Source organism: Staurois parvus, unplaced genomic scaffold (genome assembly GCF_062004578.1).
Source record: "Staurois parvus isolate SC_StPar_1 unplaced genomic scaffold, SC_StPar_1.0 ptg000031l, whole genome shotgun sequence".
In the NCBI taxonomy this organism is placed as follows: domain Eukaryota; kingdom Metazoa; phylum Chordata; class Amphibia; order Anura; family Ranidae; genus Staurois; species Staurois parvus.
In genome coordinates, this window is record NW_028317827.1 from 1,191,933 (window position 1) to 1,205,972 (window position 14,040).

The following is a 14,040-nucleotide window of genomic DNA, read 5'->3' on the forward strand; positions in this document are numbered from 1 at the left end:
AGGAACTACTTTACTTATAGTTCAACATAATAACCAAGATGGATAAATAGTCTCCTTGAGATAACACAGGAACAGAACACTGGACACAGAACAAGTGCACACATTCTAAAGACTTTGCATAACAATATATATACATCGTAATGCAGTATACTATGCAATACAAAGACAACTATATATGTAGGATCTGTGTTTTTTTTACATTTATTCTGTTCACCCAGTTCCGAAATGTACACAGCTTGGGCACACAGCACAACCCTGTCTGAATGGGCAGATGACCTTTTCTCTGCTATAGTTGGGTCATTCTTACAGGTTTATTCATCACCACTAATCTGTGACTGGTCAGTGAATGGAGAAGCAGCACAATGATGATCTCATCTTTCTGTCAGCTTTCTCCTCCTATCAGCATGCTCCTTGCACTGCAGTACAGCTGACTGGCCTGTTGTGCTGCTTGTACCTCCCATAGTCTGAGCTCTGCTGTGCAGAGACAGAGACTAAAGTAGGCAGCTACCAAGTCAAATTCAGGTACTTACACTGCCAGCATTAATAAAATAGGAATAAAATAATGTTTCAGTGATTTTGTGTCCTTTATATGTGTCTGCAAAATCAGCTTTAATGTTTATTGGCATAGTTAGTATGGCAATAGGAGGTGGTGAAGGAAGAAAAAGAATCGTAGAATCGTACCCTTTATTTTTTGGGAGTATTCTGTATATTTCGATGTGTTCTCTATGATTATTGGACAGGGTTTCTTGTGTTAAAATTCTACTACTTATGGTAGGTTATTCTAAATTTTCTTTTGTTTTCTGTCTCTTAGCTAGCAGATGAGGAGAACGAACTGAGAAAAAAACAGGAACAGGCCCTCATGGAGAAACTCCTAGAACAAGAAGCCATGATGGACCAACAAGATCAAAAGGTTCCACTCTATTTATCAGCTAGAAAAGCTTGTGCCTGTTTTATTGTTCACCAGCTCTTCTGAATGTAAAGTGGTTGTAAAGGCTGAAGGTTTTTTACCTTCCTGCTTTCTATGTATGAAGGTAAAAAATCTTCAGTGTGCAGTTCCCCCATAGCTCCTCTAATACTTACCTGAGCCTGATCCTGATCCAGTGATGTGCATGGGAGCCAAGGCTCTTCCAGGTCTCTCCTCATTGGCTGAGACACAATGGCTTCCGCTGCTGCCAATCACAGCCAGTGAGGAGGGAGCGAAGGGTGGGACTGAGCCATGCCCTGTGTGTCCCATAGCCATACAGAGGCGACTCGGGAGCGAGCACGCATGAGTACCCCCATAACAAGCAGCTTGCTCTGGAGGCACTCAGCAAGGAAGAGGGGCTAGAAGCGCCAGCGGGGGAACCAAGAAGAGGAAGATCAGGGCTTCTCTGCATAACCACAGAGCAAGTAAGTATGACATGTTTGTTATTTTAAAGAAAAAAAATGAACCTTTACAACCATTTTAAGACCCGCATAAGGAAAAGGCAATTCAAACATACACCTTAGATACAGTATTAAATTGATAGCATTTGTTCAGCTAGAATGTGGATTTTTTTGTCTGCTGCAAAGATAGATACACCCTGTAGTGGCTACAATTTTGTATAGAAAACATTGCCATCAATAACATGGTATAGTCATGAAAAAAATATTATTTAGCATAGAAAAAAAGTTACGATTTTACATTAGCAAACACAATGTACTTACGTACAGATTATGACTTTAATTTGTACCTAAAGCCACAACTTTAAAAAAAAAAGATTGGCTAGAATGATGAAGGGTTAGACCTTGTTCATATGGGGTGATTACATCCATGCCACATACAGGGCCATATTTTACCCACATGGTGATGTAGATGTTCCATGCATCTCTGTTCAGGGAGTCCTATTCATGTCTATTAGGACACAGCGGCTGCAGGGGCACAGTTGCTGTGTCCCAATATGACAATCATTTGGGTGTGGGTACGCACCTGCACCTACACGGATGTCACATTGGGAGCAGCGGTTGTGTCCATGCAGCCACTACATCACAATAGACATGAAAGGGACTGCCTGCACAGAGATACATGGAACACCTGTGCATGCCCGTGCTGGTAAAACACAGTCTTGTACGGGGCATGGATGTAATCACTTGTGTGAACGAGAACTTAGAACCACGGATAGATTTTTATTGCAGTCTGTGTCTCCTCTCGGGAAATTCACGTTCTCTGTTTGTCCCTATGACCATGGCTGCCAATACAGAAAGTGATGAGAAATCCAACATTTGGAGTTGTCATTAGAATAAGAATGGAGGGGAAATCTTCCAATAGGAACACCTGTCCCAGAGACAGCTAAGTGGGATTTCCCTCACTTTGGAGAGATTTCTTCCCATTTCCTGTTGTGTTTAATGGACAGGAAGTGAAGAGAAATCTCCTCACTGAGACATGGATGACACAAAAAAAGAACGGGTTTATATATAATTTTATACTTGATCCAAGATGATTAAAAAACATTTTTGCTTTGCATGCACTTTAAAAGGGAACTATACTTACCTTCAATCCAGTGAGACATTTTCGGACGGCCAGCTTTTTGGTCTTGATCACTGGCCGCTGCCATTGGCTGGGCCGAGATGACGCCACTCCCTCGGGAGTTCTGGCAGCTTTGGCATTGCCAAATTCGTGCAGTGAGCTACACATGCACAGACAGGTAAGTAGTTTTAATGCCGAAGAGAAAAAGCATGTCTCTTCTGCATAATAAATCTGCTTGTCCACCCATTTTCCTTTCCTTGCATAAAGTAAAATTTAAGCTTCTTGATCCAAATATTTAATTGCTACAATTTTCAGCATGTTTTACATTGTCTAGAATAATCCATTACATTGCTTTCTTGCAGTCTCCTTCACATAAATCTAAACGTCAGCAGCAGGAGTTAATAGCAGAGCTGAGGAGGAGACAAGTTAAAGATAATAGACATGTTTATGAAGGCAAAGATGGAGCCATTGAGGATATAATCACAGGTAAGAGCCATTCCTGCTATCTATTGGCCTGGCTTTTCATGTCCTGATCAATCATGTGATGTTGTTTTAGACAGACTGTTGATTTGGTACATGGTATTGTATAGGTAGATTACACCAGCATTGCACAGTTCGATTTGTGCAAAGAGTGTTGCAGTTTTGAATGTCATGTGTCACAACCAGGCAGTGGGTTAGTTAAGAATTGAGTAGAAAAGGTTTTTCAAGTCTAAAAGTTGTATAAACTGTCCACCCAGAAAATATCAACATGGTAAGCATTTGAGGCAAAAGAACCCTTAGCTGTTATTAGTTCATATGGATAGGTCCAGGTGATTTATTTGGATCTTACACCCAGCTCCAGCCAAACGTTATTTTATTGGTTCTGGAAAGATGTGGGAAGAACATCTACTTAAAGAAGAATTCCAGGTTTGGCATTTTTACACCGTTCATGACTGCCCCACCTTTCCACCATGTCCAATCAGAGAATGCTTTGCATTCATTGAGAAAATGCAAAGCATTTTCTGAATGGTGCTGTATCCGACTTCCTGTGTGCATAATACAGCAGGGCAGCTGCTCGGTACGGGACCTGGAAGCAAGTGGACATCACTGAAGTAGCTGTGCCTACTACAGAGATTTCCAGCTCATAGAGGGATCCCACAGATATGGTATATGCATAGTTATATTGGTCCAAGCTGATCCAATGTAACTATCGCAAAGAGCGCAAAACCTCAAACTCTTTATATTGTTATTGCAATCAGTGACCCTACAGGGGAGATGTCACCTCACTTTCTGTCTCTGTGACAGCAAGACTAGAAATGAAAGGAGAAGTTTTCAATGTCAAAAAGGCACAGAAAGTAAAAAGAACCTGAAGGAGGTTCTCACTGGAGAGATTTCTCACTTCCCATGCAACAGGATATCAGGGAAAATCAGTGACACACCACAAATCAGAACCAAAAAATGGTGCTATCCCATCCGCCCTTAATTCAAAGCTAAAAAAATGTTTTGGCTGGAGTCGGGCTTTAGCACACAATATGGGTGGAGATCTTAGAGCAGCCAATTAGATTTTGATTTACACATTAGTAAAAGATAAATTCTGATTGGTTGCTTTAAGATACTACATTTAGCTTTTACTTTATTTTGGTAAATACGTCTGATGATTTCCTATGTTGATCAAATTACCAACAATTTCACTGTATGATGTTTCATGCATCAGCTATTACCAATTACCCGGGGTTCTTATCAGGTACTGCTTTGATTTATGTTCTTCTTTTACTAGTCCAGTGTAGTTTGTTAGGATGAAAGCCAGCTTACTGCTTTTTAGTGCATAGAAGACTGCAGGTTGTGGAACTTCTCAGCACTGCAGCCAATAACATGCAATCCTGTAGAAGTAGAGGCAGCGGAATTATGCATGCCCAAGCCCTGCTTTCTCCTCCAATCACTCTGGGGGATAACTGAATCTTGCTTCTCTATGAATTACACTAACAGAAAGCTTTCTCAATGGTCTGTCATCTGCTTATATGTCTCATGAAAAGTTTTAGCAAGGAACTGTAATGGTACCCATATGCACTCAGAATTGTCATACGACAATGGTGAGCCAGCCAAACACATGAGTACTTTATCATCAGGTTAATTCAATGTATGCCACTTTGTAGATTGTGAGGGACAGCAGAATTTGGGAGCCAATCACTACTGTCAAGGAGATAGCTTGCACTTTTAGAAAGACCTAGTCCTGTTTTTTTGTTTTTTTAATCAGAAAGATTCTTTATTGAACAGTTTGCTGCATTCCAGGGCGGGTATGTACATACACAATAAAAGAAGAGAGACATGTCCAAGACATCTGCAAGCATTCACAGTCTCATGGAGGGTACAGTAGTCTTCTTGAAAGAGCTAAGGCTCCCAGATACAATAAAACAAACTTCAGAACCATCCTTCCTACTGTTCTCCTAAGCATTGCAGCAATCTCATTTGTCCAAGACCCATTGTACTGAGCCAGGACGCCCATAGTTTTTCAAATTTACCCAACCTCTGTTATCCAAGAGGAAGAGAGGGTGGATAAGGAGATTTTAACAACTGCAGGATTAATTTATGGGCCTGAAAGAGGGCACATGTTAGCACTTCTTCAGGTATCACCTTGTTTAGAATACCCAGTAGACAACAATTAGGGTCCAAGAGCACATTGATTTGAAACATTGCCATGATAAGTGAATCAGGTCCCTGCTTTTTCTACTACATTTGCAGCATAGGGATCAGAGAAGATACCCATTCTATGGAGTCTAAGTAGAGTGCAATGAGTTCTTAATAGGATATATAATTGAGACAGTGTCTGGGAAACATTAAAGGAGCTTTTCACCATGGCTTGGAAAGCCTCATCCATCTGGCCCTGTTGTAGTATGAAATACACAGTGCCTGGGCCCAATTCCCTCACCAGTACTTGTAGGTACATATTCACTAAACCAAAGTAATATACCTTTAAAAGGGGTCTGCAGAGTCCCATCCATATGTAAGCAAATAAACTCAGCTTCACATATTGGCTACCTAAGGTATGGATCTGTTTCCTGACAAAGTACAATAGCTCAATGTAGACATGCAAGATCTTGAAAAGAGATCTGAAGAGATGTTTCATCTTGTTCCTTTTTTGCATGACCGACAACTATCTCTTTCCATTTCCAGTGTATATCACTCAAATGAAAAGTCGCACAACTATCACACAGACATACATGCATATGGGTACCTTGACAGCGCCTAGCACTTTGTTTATTAGATATACTCCTCTGGCTTATAATGTCAAACCTGTCAGGGCATTGTAAACAATCCTGCATTTAATACAAATGTTTTTTAAGTAAAAATTGCAATAATATTAAACCAATTTTTGCCTAAGAGTCATTATTAAAGGGCCTCCTGAGCTGCTATACAGATATTGACTTCCTTAAAGTCATTGCATAGACACCCGCCTACATCCTGAAATGCATTGCGAAGACTTTAATTGTCCTACCAAGAGATCCAGTCATTGTGATATGGGATGGGGCAGGAGCGTGTCTATTCTCTGACTCTCATTATGTCAGTATTTGCTTTGGCAGTTCAGGAACATGTAAGTATGCACTAGAACCTTCCATTTAATGCAACTGTTATAGTTTTCTTTGAAGTGAACCTAAAATGTGAGAGCTGCCATTGCTAGATTATTTTCTTCAATATCATACCTACTGAGTCACTGACCTGAAAGATACATGCAGGGTGAAGGCTCAGACCTCAGCTACATCCTTTGTCCCAGGTCAGTGACTCACCAGATAGTGAAGCTAGGAATAGGATGCCAGTCCACACCCTGTACCTTTTAAAAACAAGGGCACTATGGCAGCTTCCTTATTTCTGCTGGGTGCAACATGTAAAAGCACCTACCATAGAGCCCTTGGCTTTGTATGGATAAGAGTGTCCATGCTGAAGCATAATCATTAGAATGTAAAGTGAAAGAACGGTTACATTAGCAATTTTGTGCTTGAACTGTTTTTGCTGACCTATCAATAGGAGCCATTATAGGACACATAGGACTCCTGAACATGGACATTTTTTTAAAGGAACCTGTACTGAGGGAACATGTAGATCGCCATTGTTGAGGTCTCTTTTTAAAATTGCTAGTTTCCCTCTTTCCATGCTGATTCAATGGTCTTCAATACTTTTGCATTGCTGACTAAAGTTGGCCATAGAAGGGTTCAAATCTCGGCTAGTTCAACAGGGAACAGCCGAGATTTTAACCATCTATGGGCAGGCTGATTGTACCGAAGTCGATTGTTGTACGACTTGGGTACAACCAGCCTGTCGGATTTTTAATGAAATTACAGTAAGTATAGAAAAAAATAATCCCCCTTTTAAAATAATCACATTTTGTTGAAGCCTGCAATGAAGACAGACACAGTTTTTGTTTTATCCAGCTGTATTGACTCAGTGCAACTTAAAACATAAAAGTGAAAGATATAACACCACCATGCCAGAAAAGAAAAAGCAAAAACAGAATCACTGTGCAATTTAAAACATAAAAGTGACAGATATAACACCACCATGCCAGAAAAGAAAAATCAAAAACAGAATCGCTGAGTTAGAAAAAGGATAACCTACTTGTGTCAGTATTTCATTGAACCACCTTTTGCTTTAATTACAACCTTTAGTCTGTTGGGATATTTCTCTACTAACTTTGCACATCTAGACTTTGCACTATTTGTCCAATTTTCTTTGCAGAACTGCTCAAGTTCAGTTAAACTAGCAGAGGGCAGAAGATTTTCCTCAAGAATTTGATGGCATTTTGCCCTATCCATTTTTCCGCCTATCCTGACAAATGCTTGAGACCAGGGGCGGACTGACTATTTGGAAACTCGGGCACTGCCCGAGGGCCCGGGGTCAGTAGGGGGCCCCATGAGATGCCCCTGGTACCTTTTTCATAGGCTTTTTTGAGTTTGGGCAAGGACAAGAGGGCCCCATGATCCACTATTGCCCGGGGGCCCCATGAGTTTTCAGTTCGCCCCTGCTCGAGACCCTGCTGCAGAGAAACACCCCCATACCAGGATATTACCGCCTTCATGCTTTACTGTAGGAATGATGTTATTTGGATGGTGAGCTATATTGGATTTCTGCCAGATATATCGTTTAGTGTTGAGGCCAAGTAATTCAATTTTAGTCTCATCTGACCAGAACACCTTTTTCCATGTGGCCTCAGAATCTTCAAGGCGTGTTTTGGCAAAGCTCAGTGGTGACTGCATGTGGCCTTTCTTGAGGAGTGGCTTTTTTATTTCAACCCTCCCATACAAGCCACATTTGTGGAGAATGTGTGATATTGTTGTCACATGCACACAATGACCACTCTTTGTTATAAATTCCTGCAACTGCTTCAGAGTTGCTGTAGGCCTCTTGGTAGCCTCTCTGACCAGTTTCCTCCTGGCTCTTTCATACAGTTTGGAGCGATGTCCTGATCTGGGGAGGGTCTGTGTTGTACCAAATACCTTCCACGTCTTAATAATAGACTTGTGACACTGTGCTTCTAGGCATTGATAAAGGCTTTGAAATTTTTTTGTATCCATCTCCTGACTTGTGCCTGTCCACAGCTTTATCCCAGAGATTTTTTGACAGTGCCTTGCCACCCATAGTTGATCGTTTTCTTCAGTTGCACTACCATGGACTGAAATGCTCCAGCAAAGCTCTATTCATGCTGAGCGAATCAAAATGACCACAGCTGATCACAGTTGAAAGTCAAATGGCTTTTGTGCCATTGAGAAGGTGATTAGCTACATCTGATTGAGTTTACAAGTCATTTTAGGAGGGTGGTCATCCTTTTTCCAACTCAGTGATTCTGTTTTTGAAAATTTTTTAAAACTTTTTCTGACATGTTGGTGTTATATATTTAACTTGGATGTTATAAGTTGCACTGAGTAAATGCAGCTGGATAAAACAAAAACTATGTCTGTCTCCGATTCAGGCTGCAAAGCAGCAAAATGTGAATATTTTAAAGGGGTGGATTCTCTTCTATACCCACTGTGTTGCCAGTGGCTATAGTTGCCAGCAACAAGCACGGTGTTCACCCCATCAGGTCAAAACACTATAGCTCCGCGGGAGGGATTTCCCTATTAACACTGACTGTATTGATGGGGGAATTGAGTGATTTCACGGGTTGCAGGAAAGAAAATTGCATCATCTGTGACCGACTTTAGTACAAGGATGCATGCTTGCTTCGGGTCACTTACCCAAAGTATGTAAATCAAAGACAGCTAGCTTTAGGAAGTCAGCAATGGTTGCTTCCATGTTCCTCCCAGTACAGGGATACACTCCAAAGTGCTAAACTACACAAACCTTTTTAATCTCTTGTTACTATTTAACTACTTTCCTAGTACCATTCATCAGCATGAAGACTGATTGCAGCTACATGCAATTTATGTAGCTTACTTCATAGGAAGTTGCTTACTCATTTTGCTTTGCAACCATTTGCCACTTCTAGCAATGGGTTGCTAGCAATTTTTGTAGAATGGTTGACTTACTAAAAATCTTCTGTGTAGCCCTAGCCCAGTGAAGTGACTGTCAGCAAGTGGTTAACTCTCTCAGTAGAAAGCAATTAAACTCTCCTGTGTAGTTTAGCCCCAAAGTGCTTCTAAAAATTAAATTGGAAGATACATCGGGCCTCAAAAACTGCCTGTGTAGCCTAACAGCAGCCAATGTGTTTTTGACTTGCACTGTAAGATTACAGAAGATGAATGAATATTTGTTTTCAGTTGGTTGCTGTATGGTAATACAGACAGTTCTGCTTTCAAACATGTTAAAAGCCCAGAAGGGACTCACCTGAAAAGCCCATTATGACATTCGCTCTTAATGGATTTTTAAATCATGTCAAAAAGATTGGATATCAGGAATGGAAGAGTGTAAAGGACATTTCTGTGTTGCAAGCCAGTGTCTTTTTTTTATATTTCTTAGGCAGCTTAGAGAGTGAATGGAAGGGTCTGATTCTGCAAGTACAGTTGCTCCAGAGCTTAGTAAACGAGGGGAAGCTCTACAAACGTCTGATTCAATCATGTGCAAGCAAATATGTTTTTTTTAATTTCCTTTCATGTGGCTGGGTATTTTTTGTAAAGTGAAGCTTTACCTCATTTACTAAATTCTGAACCAATTGCACTTAAAGAGTGAAACTGCACTTGCAAAGTGCACAGTCTATTTGCCTTTAGTTAATCAATCACACAAAGTTCTTCTCTCAGACACATGTCCATATATGACTCATATTTGGGCTTTTGTAATAAAGTGCAGTGGCCAAGGAGTGTCGGAACCCATAGCAACCAATCAAAATTCCCCGTGTCTGATTTAAGTGCACTGAAACTGATTACTTAATGTGGGGAACCTGTAGTTATTGCATTGTATTTGCTGTTTGCTACGTAAATCTGGCATTATAATTCAGAATCATTAAGCAATCTATACCTTCCAAAATCTTAAAGCAAAATTCCAGGAAGACATCTAAATACTCAGCTGGCATTGTATATGTAGACATTTTATCTGCCATTTATTTGAAATTCCATGCAGCAAGTCTTAATATTTACACACATCTACCATGCAGCAGAGGCAGGCAGATGACATACTTGTTTCCGGAGTAAGTAATTCAGCTTTCTATGCCATCTATCTGCCTCTAGTTTGCTCAGTAGACAGTGCATTTGTCACTTCTGACCAGTGGACAGAGTGCTGACCCAGCCATGCTAACCTAGAAATCAACATTTAGAAAGCAAGAAATAGCAGCAAGCTCCTCCTGACTGGCAGAAGTACGGTATGTATTTCACAGTATTGCCCCGTACACAGTAGAATAGAATATTGTACGAAAATTTTCGTACGAGGACCGATCGTCTGATAATCAGATCGTTAGTACACAGCTTTCGAGAGCCGATCAAGACAATTTGTGCGACAATATCCGAAGAGACAAGCGCAAAAATTTTTCTCGTACGACACCAGATCGTACGATTTTCGTTTAATCAGTACAATAGTCGTCCGAAAATACAATACATGACATCACTTTCGAAATTATTTTCTTTCATAGGAGAATTTTCGTATCTTTAATAACCTTTTTCACTTTCGATTTGAGACTAGCAGACGAAAAAAAACGGGCGATCGTTCGTCCGATATTCTCATCGTGTGTACAGGGCTTAAGGGCCAGTCAAAACTACAAAAGCTTGGCCACAGTTGCCTTGTCCCAGTTTCTGCAAGACATTTAGCAAAAAACCCAACACATATACCTTTTAAGGTCTGTACAGTTAAAACAAGTGCATAGCTTTGGGGAAGCTCTAATTAAAATCATCAAAGACAGCACTATTAAATGCAAATAAAGGCAATTAATATAAGGGCAAATATGTTGCATAGTCATTTCATTTCGCCTTGCAACATGTACTTCCTGGCCTAATTTGTTTTTCATTGTATTATAGAGTGCTTGCTTCTTTGATGATGTTTATGCAGGACAGCCCTACATATTATCCCCACCAGGCAGGGAGCAGTACAAAAGTCACCATTGGAATTGCCACTCAAGGGAAGCCTGCAAAGTTCCAATTTTTTTGCTGGAAATTGCTCTCCCAGCTTTTGCAGAAACTTTGGAAACTAAGCTTTGGCAGGTAAAACAGAGAAAATACTGTAGGTTTAAACTGAGCATTATTAGTGAATTTGGCGGTTTCCTTGGAATTTTTCTTTAAATCCAAAGGATGGGATGTCAAGACCCATCCTAGCTATATTTTGGTGAATCTTTGGTTCGGGTCCCAGAATCTTCAACTATATCTACCAAAATGGAACGATTGGGAAAAGTGAGCTAAAATTTGACTTCCCAGCTATAGTCTTGGGTTTCTATAACTAAGTAAGAAGCAATGCGTACAATGCATTATGTGATAGATATTATATTGCTCTGACCCTATCTGAAGTCTGATTGGTTGGAATGGGTGACCACACATTATAATCATTGCTCTTTGCACCCTCTGAGTATTTCAAAGTTTGGTCTATGAGGCAGGATTTCAACAGTTCTTGGGATTCTGGATGTTCAACATTATCTGCTAGAAAATACTGTTATTCTGGTATCATTGCTATTATTTGTCTTTTCATTAACTAGTGTCTATGTGACATGTTACTTGCTCTGATTAATCTCTACAAAGCTTTGATCTTCTGGGCTCACAAAAGCTGGCCTTGTCTTTGAAGCATTGTAAAGTCTATTGCCTCAGCAGAACACTAACCAGCATACTAATGCAGTAGATCTTGGCTTCTTAATCTGTTGTTTGTCTTGTTTGGCTGTTATTTCCCATGCAGTGCTGAAGACAGTGCCATTTACCGCACGAACAGCCAAGCGCAGCTCACGGTTTTTCTGCGACCCCGTTCTCAATGAGGAATTCCATTACTAAAAAAAATTCTCTCTCACCTGATGCTCTTAACACAAAAAGGTTGCTGTAGGTTTTCCAATACTCTTTTCTTATTTAAACCTTGCCACAGATATCGGAGTGGGTTTCCTTGCCTGCTTTCCCTGTGGAGTTGTGATATTTGCCATCTCATTGCATGCCATCAGCTGAACCTTCTCTCCTCCATCTTGTCTTCTACCTGTTGTGCATGAGTCATACAACAAACTGATCAGCTACATAAAGATTAGTTTGTTAGGTTTGTGAGCACTGTGAGATGAGAAGGGTTAATGTGACAAGGGAGTCTTAATGCATCCAAGATTGTGCTCATTGGTATTTTGTCAAATATGCCATTTTCATTGACATGTCATTTATGCATTTGAGGGAAATTACACCGAAAATTAAATTGGCTTGATGACATTTAAACAGTGTTTGAACATTGGAAGCACCGTCCCTGGACAAGATTGAAGGTTTTATTTTAATCTATTTAAACATCTATGGCCAGAGGATGGACCTCACTGAATACTCCTACCTAACCAGGACTGGCTCCAAAGTACAAGGTGTAAGGAGAATGTAAAATGTTAGTCCTTAAAGTAGAACTATAGAATAAACTTTTTTTTCATTTTGGATAGAGTAAGGGAGGGTTATAATCCCTGTTAGATTTTTTTCCACCATCTGCAGAGGTTTCCCTTCACTTCCTGTCCCTTAGCCAAACAGGAAGTGAGAGGAAATCCCTGCAAATTAAGGGAATTCTTCGGGATCACCAGAATTAGTGTCTCTTTTTGAAGATTTTCCTTCTATTACTTTTCTGGGGACAACCCAAAATGTGTGATTTTTTTTTTTTAACTTTCACTTTCAATGATAATGGTAAACAGGACAAATAAAGAGGATGAATCTCCGTAACGGAGGCACAGACAGCAATAAAAACTGACAGGCATTCTATTTCTTCTACACTCTATCCAAAACTAAAAAAAAATATGAGCCTGCAATGTAATATTAGACAAATGTCCCTGTGCTGCTATACAGAATCCCACCTGTGTCTCAAATATAATTACTGGAACTGCTAACACAACCATAACAGTGCTCCCCACAGATCAATATAATACGAGATAATAGTACCACCTTCTATCTAGCTAAATGACCAAAAATATGTCAAAAGCATACATATATGTGCACATACATCAAAACAAAACAAAACATTTTGTGTGTGAAAAATATATATGTATGCAAAAAATATATACAGGAATAAACACAAAATATAAATATTGGTTTCCCTAAATACTAATAATAACCAACTCTCTCCAGTCCACAAAGTGTACATTTTTCCAAATCCAAAATTCTTTGATCAAAAATGAGGAAAGCATCACTTCTCTATAAAGTGCCAAATGCAGATCTTCTGTGCACAGCTCAGCAACACCTTGTGGTCTTCAGATCTGCTCCCACCTTCTATGGTGGACTTCAAGTATAAGAGGTCAAAAACAACTCATGTAAAATAAGTAGGTGAAGCGACATGTCTTCCATTTAGACACTTCTCTATTCAGCTTTACTGGTTACCCTTCTCTCTACTTGTACTGGTATAGCTCATAGAGAAATATAGACAAACTCCATAGTGCTCACTGCAGATATTGTATTTTAGTAAAAAAATAAGTATAGCCACTCACATGTAATCATCATCAAGGGGCATGCATGTAGGTATATACCTTCCTCTACTATAGCATCCACACAAGTCTGTGTCTCTGGTGGATACAATGTCTCTGCCTAGTATGATGATGTCATAGCCACTTCCCAGCTGGTTCATTGAATCCCAATTAGACTTCCTTAGAGATAGCAACATATCAGGTGGGGAGTGGCTACCAAGTCATCAAGCTAGGTGGAGATGTTAGATTTGCTGGAGATATCTACATGCACACCTGATGATGTTGATTACATATGACCTCCAATATAATAATTTCACAAGGTAGTGCTAGTCAGAGCCAGTCTGTATCCCCAATGGTTTATGTGTTTCAGCCTGTCAGAATAAAGAAACACTTTGGTCAGCACGTCACTATTGTTCAGTAATTCAGTCTTCAACATTTTAAATGTTTTTAGTGACAAATCAACATTAAAGAGATTTGGCTGGTGGGAGGGTGGGGGGAAACTGTGACAGGTATGAAGTATGGGCTTCTAGATGTGTTTATACCTTCATTGGCCTTGTAAACATCA

At 40.0% G+C, this 14,040-nt stretch overlaps 1 protein-coding gene across 9 annotated transcripts in view; it reads left to right on the forward strand.

The window, feature by feature from the left end:
• The window catches only part of FMNL2 (formin like 2), a 334,121-nt gene that overhangs the window by 303,914 nt on the left and 16,167 nt on the right, over positions 1-14,040 (forward strand). For 6 of the 9 annotated variants that reach the window (XM_089659522.1, XM_089659550.1, XM_089659503.1 and 3 more), the window contains 2 exons: positions 812-910; positions 2,848-2,971. In XM_089659522.1, the coding sequence (XP_089515648.1) occupies positions 812-910; positions 2,848-2,971 (223 nt within the window). Of the gene's footprint in view, positions 1-811; positions 911-2,847; positions 2,972-11,755; positions 11,893-14,040 lie in introns of all 9 variants that reach the window. The other 3 variants (XM_089659530.1, XM_089659557.1, XM_089659539.1) reach the window with 2 other exon arrangements.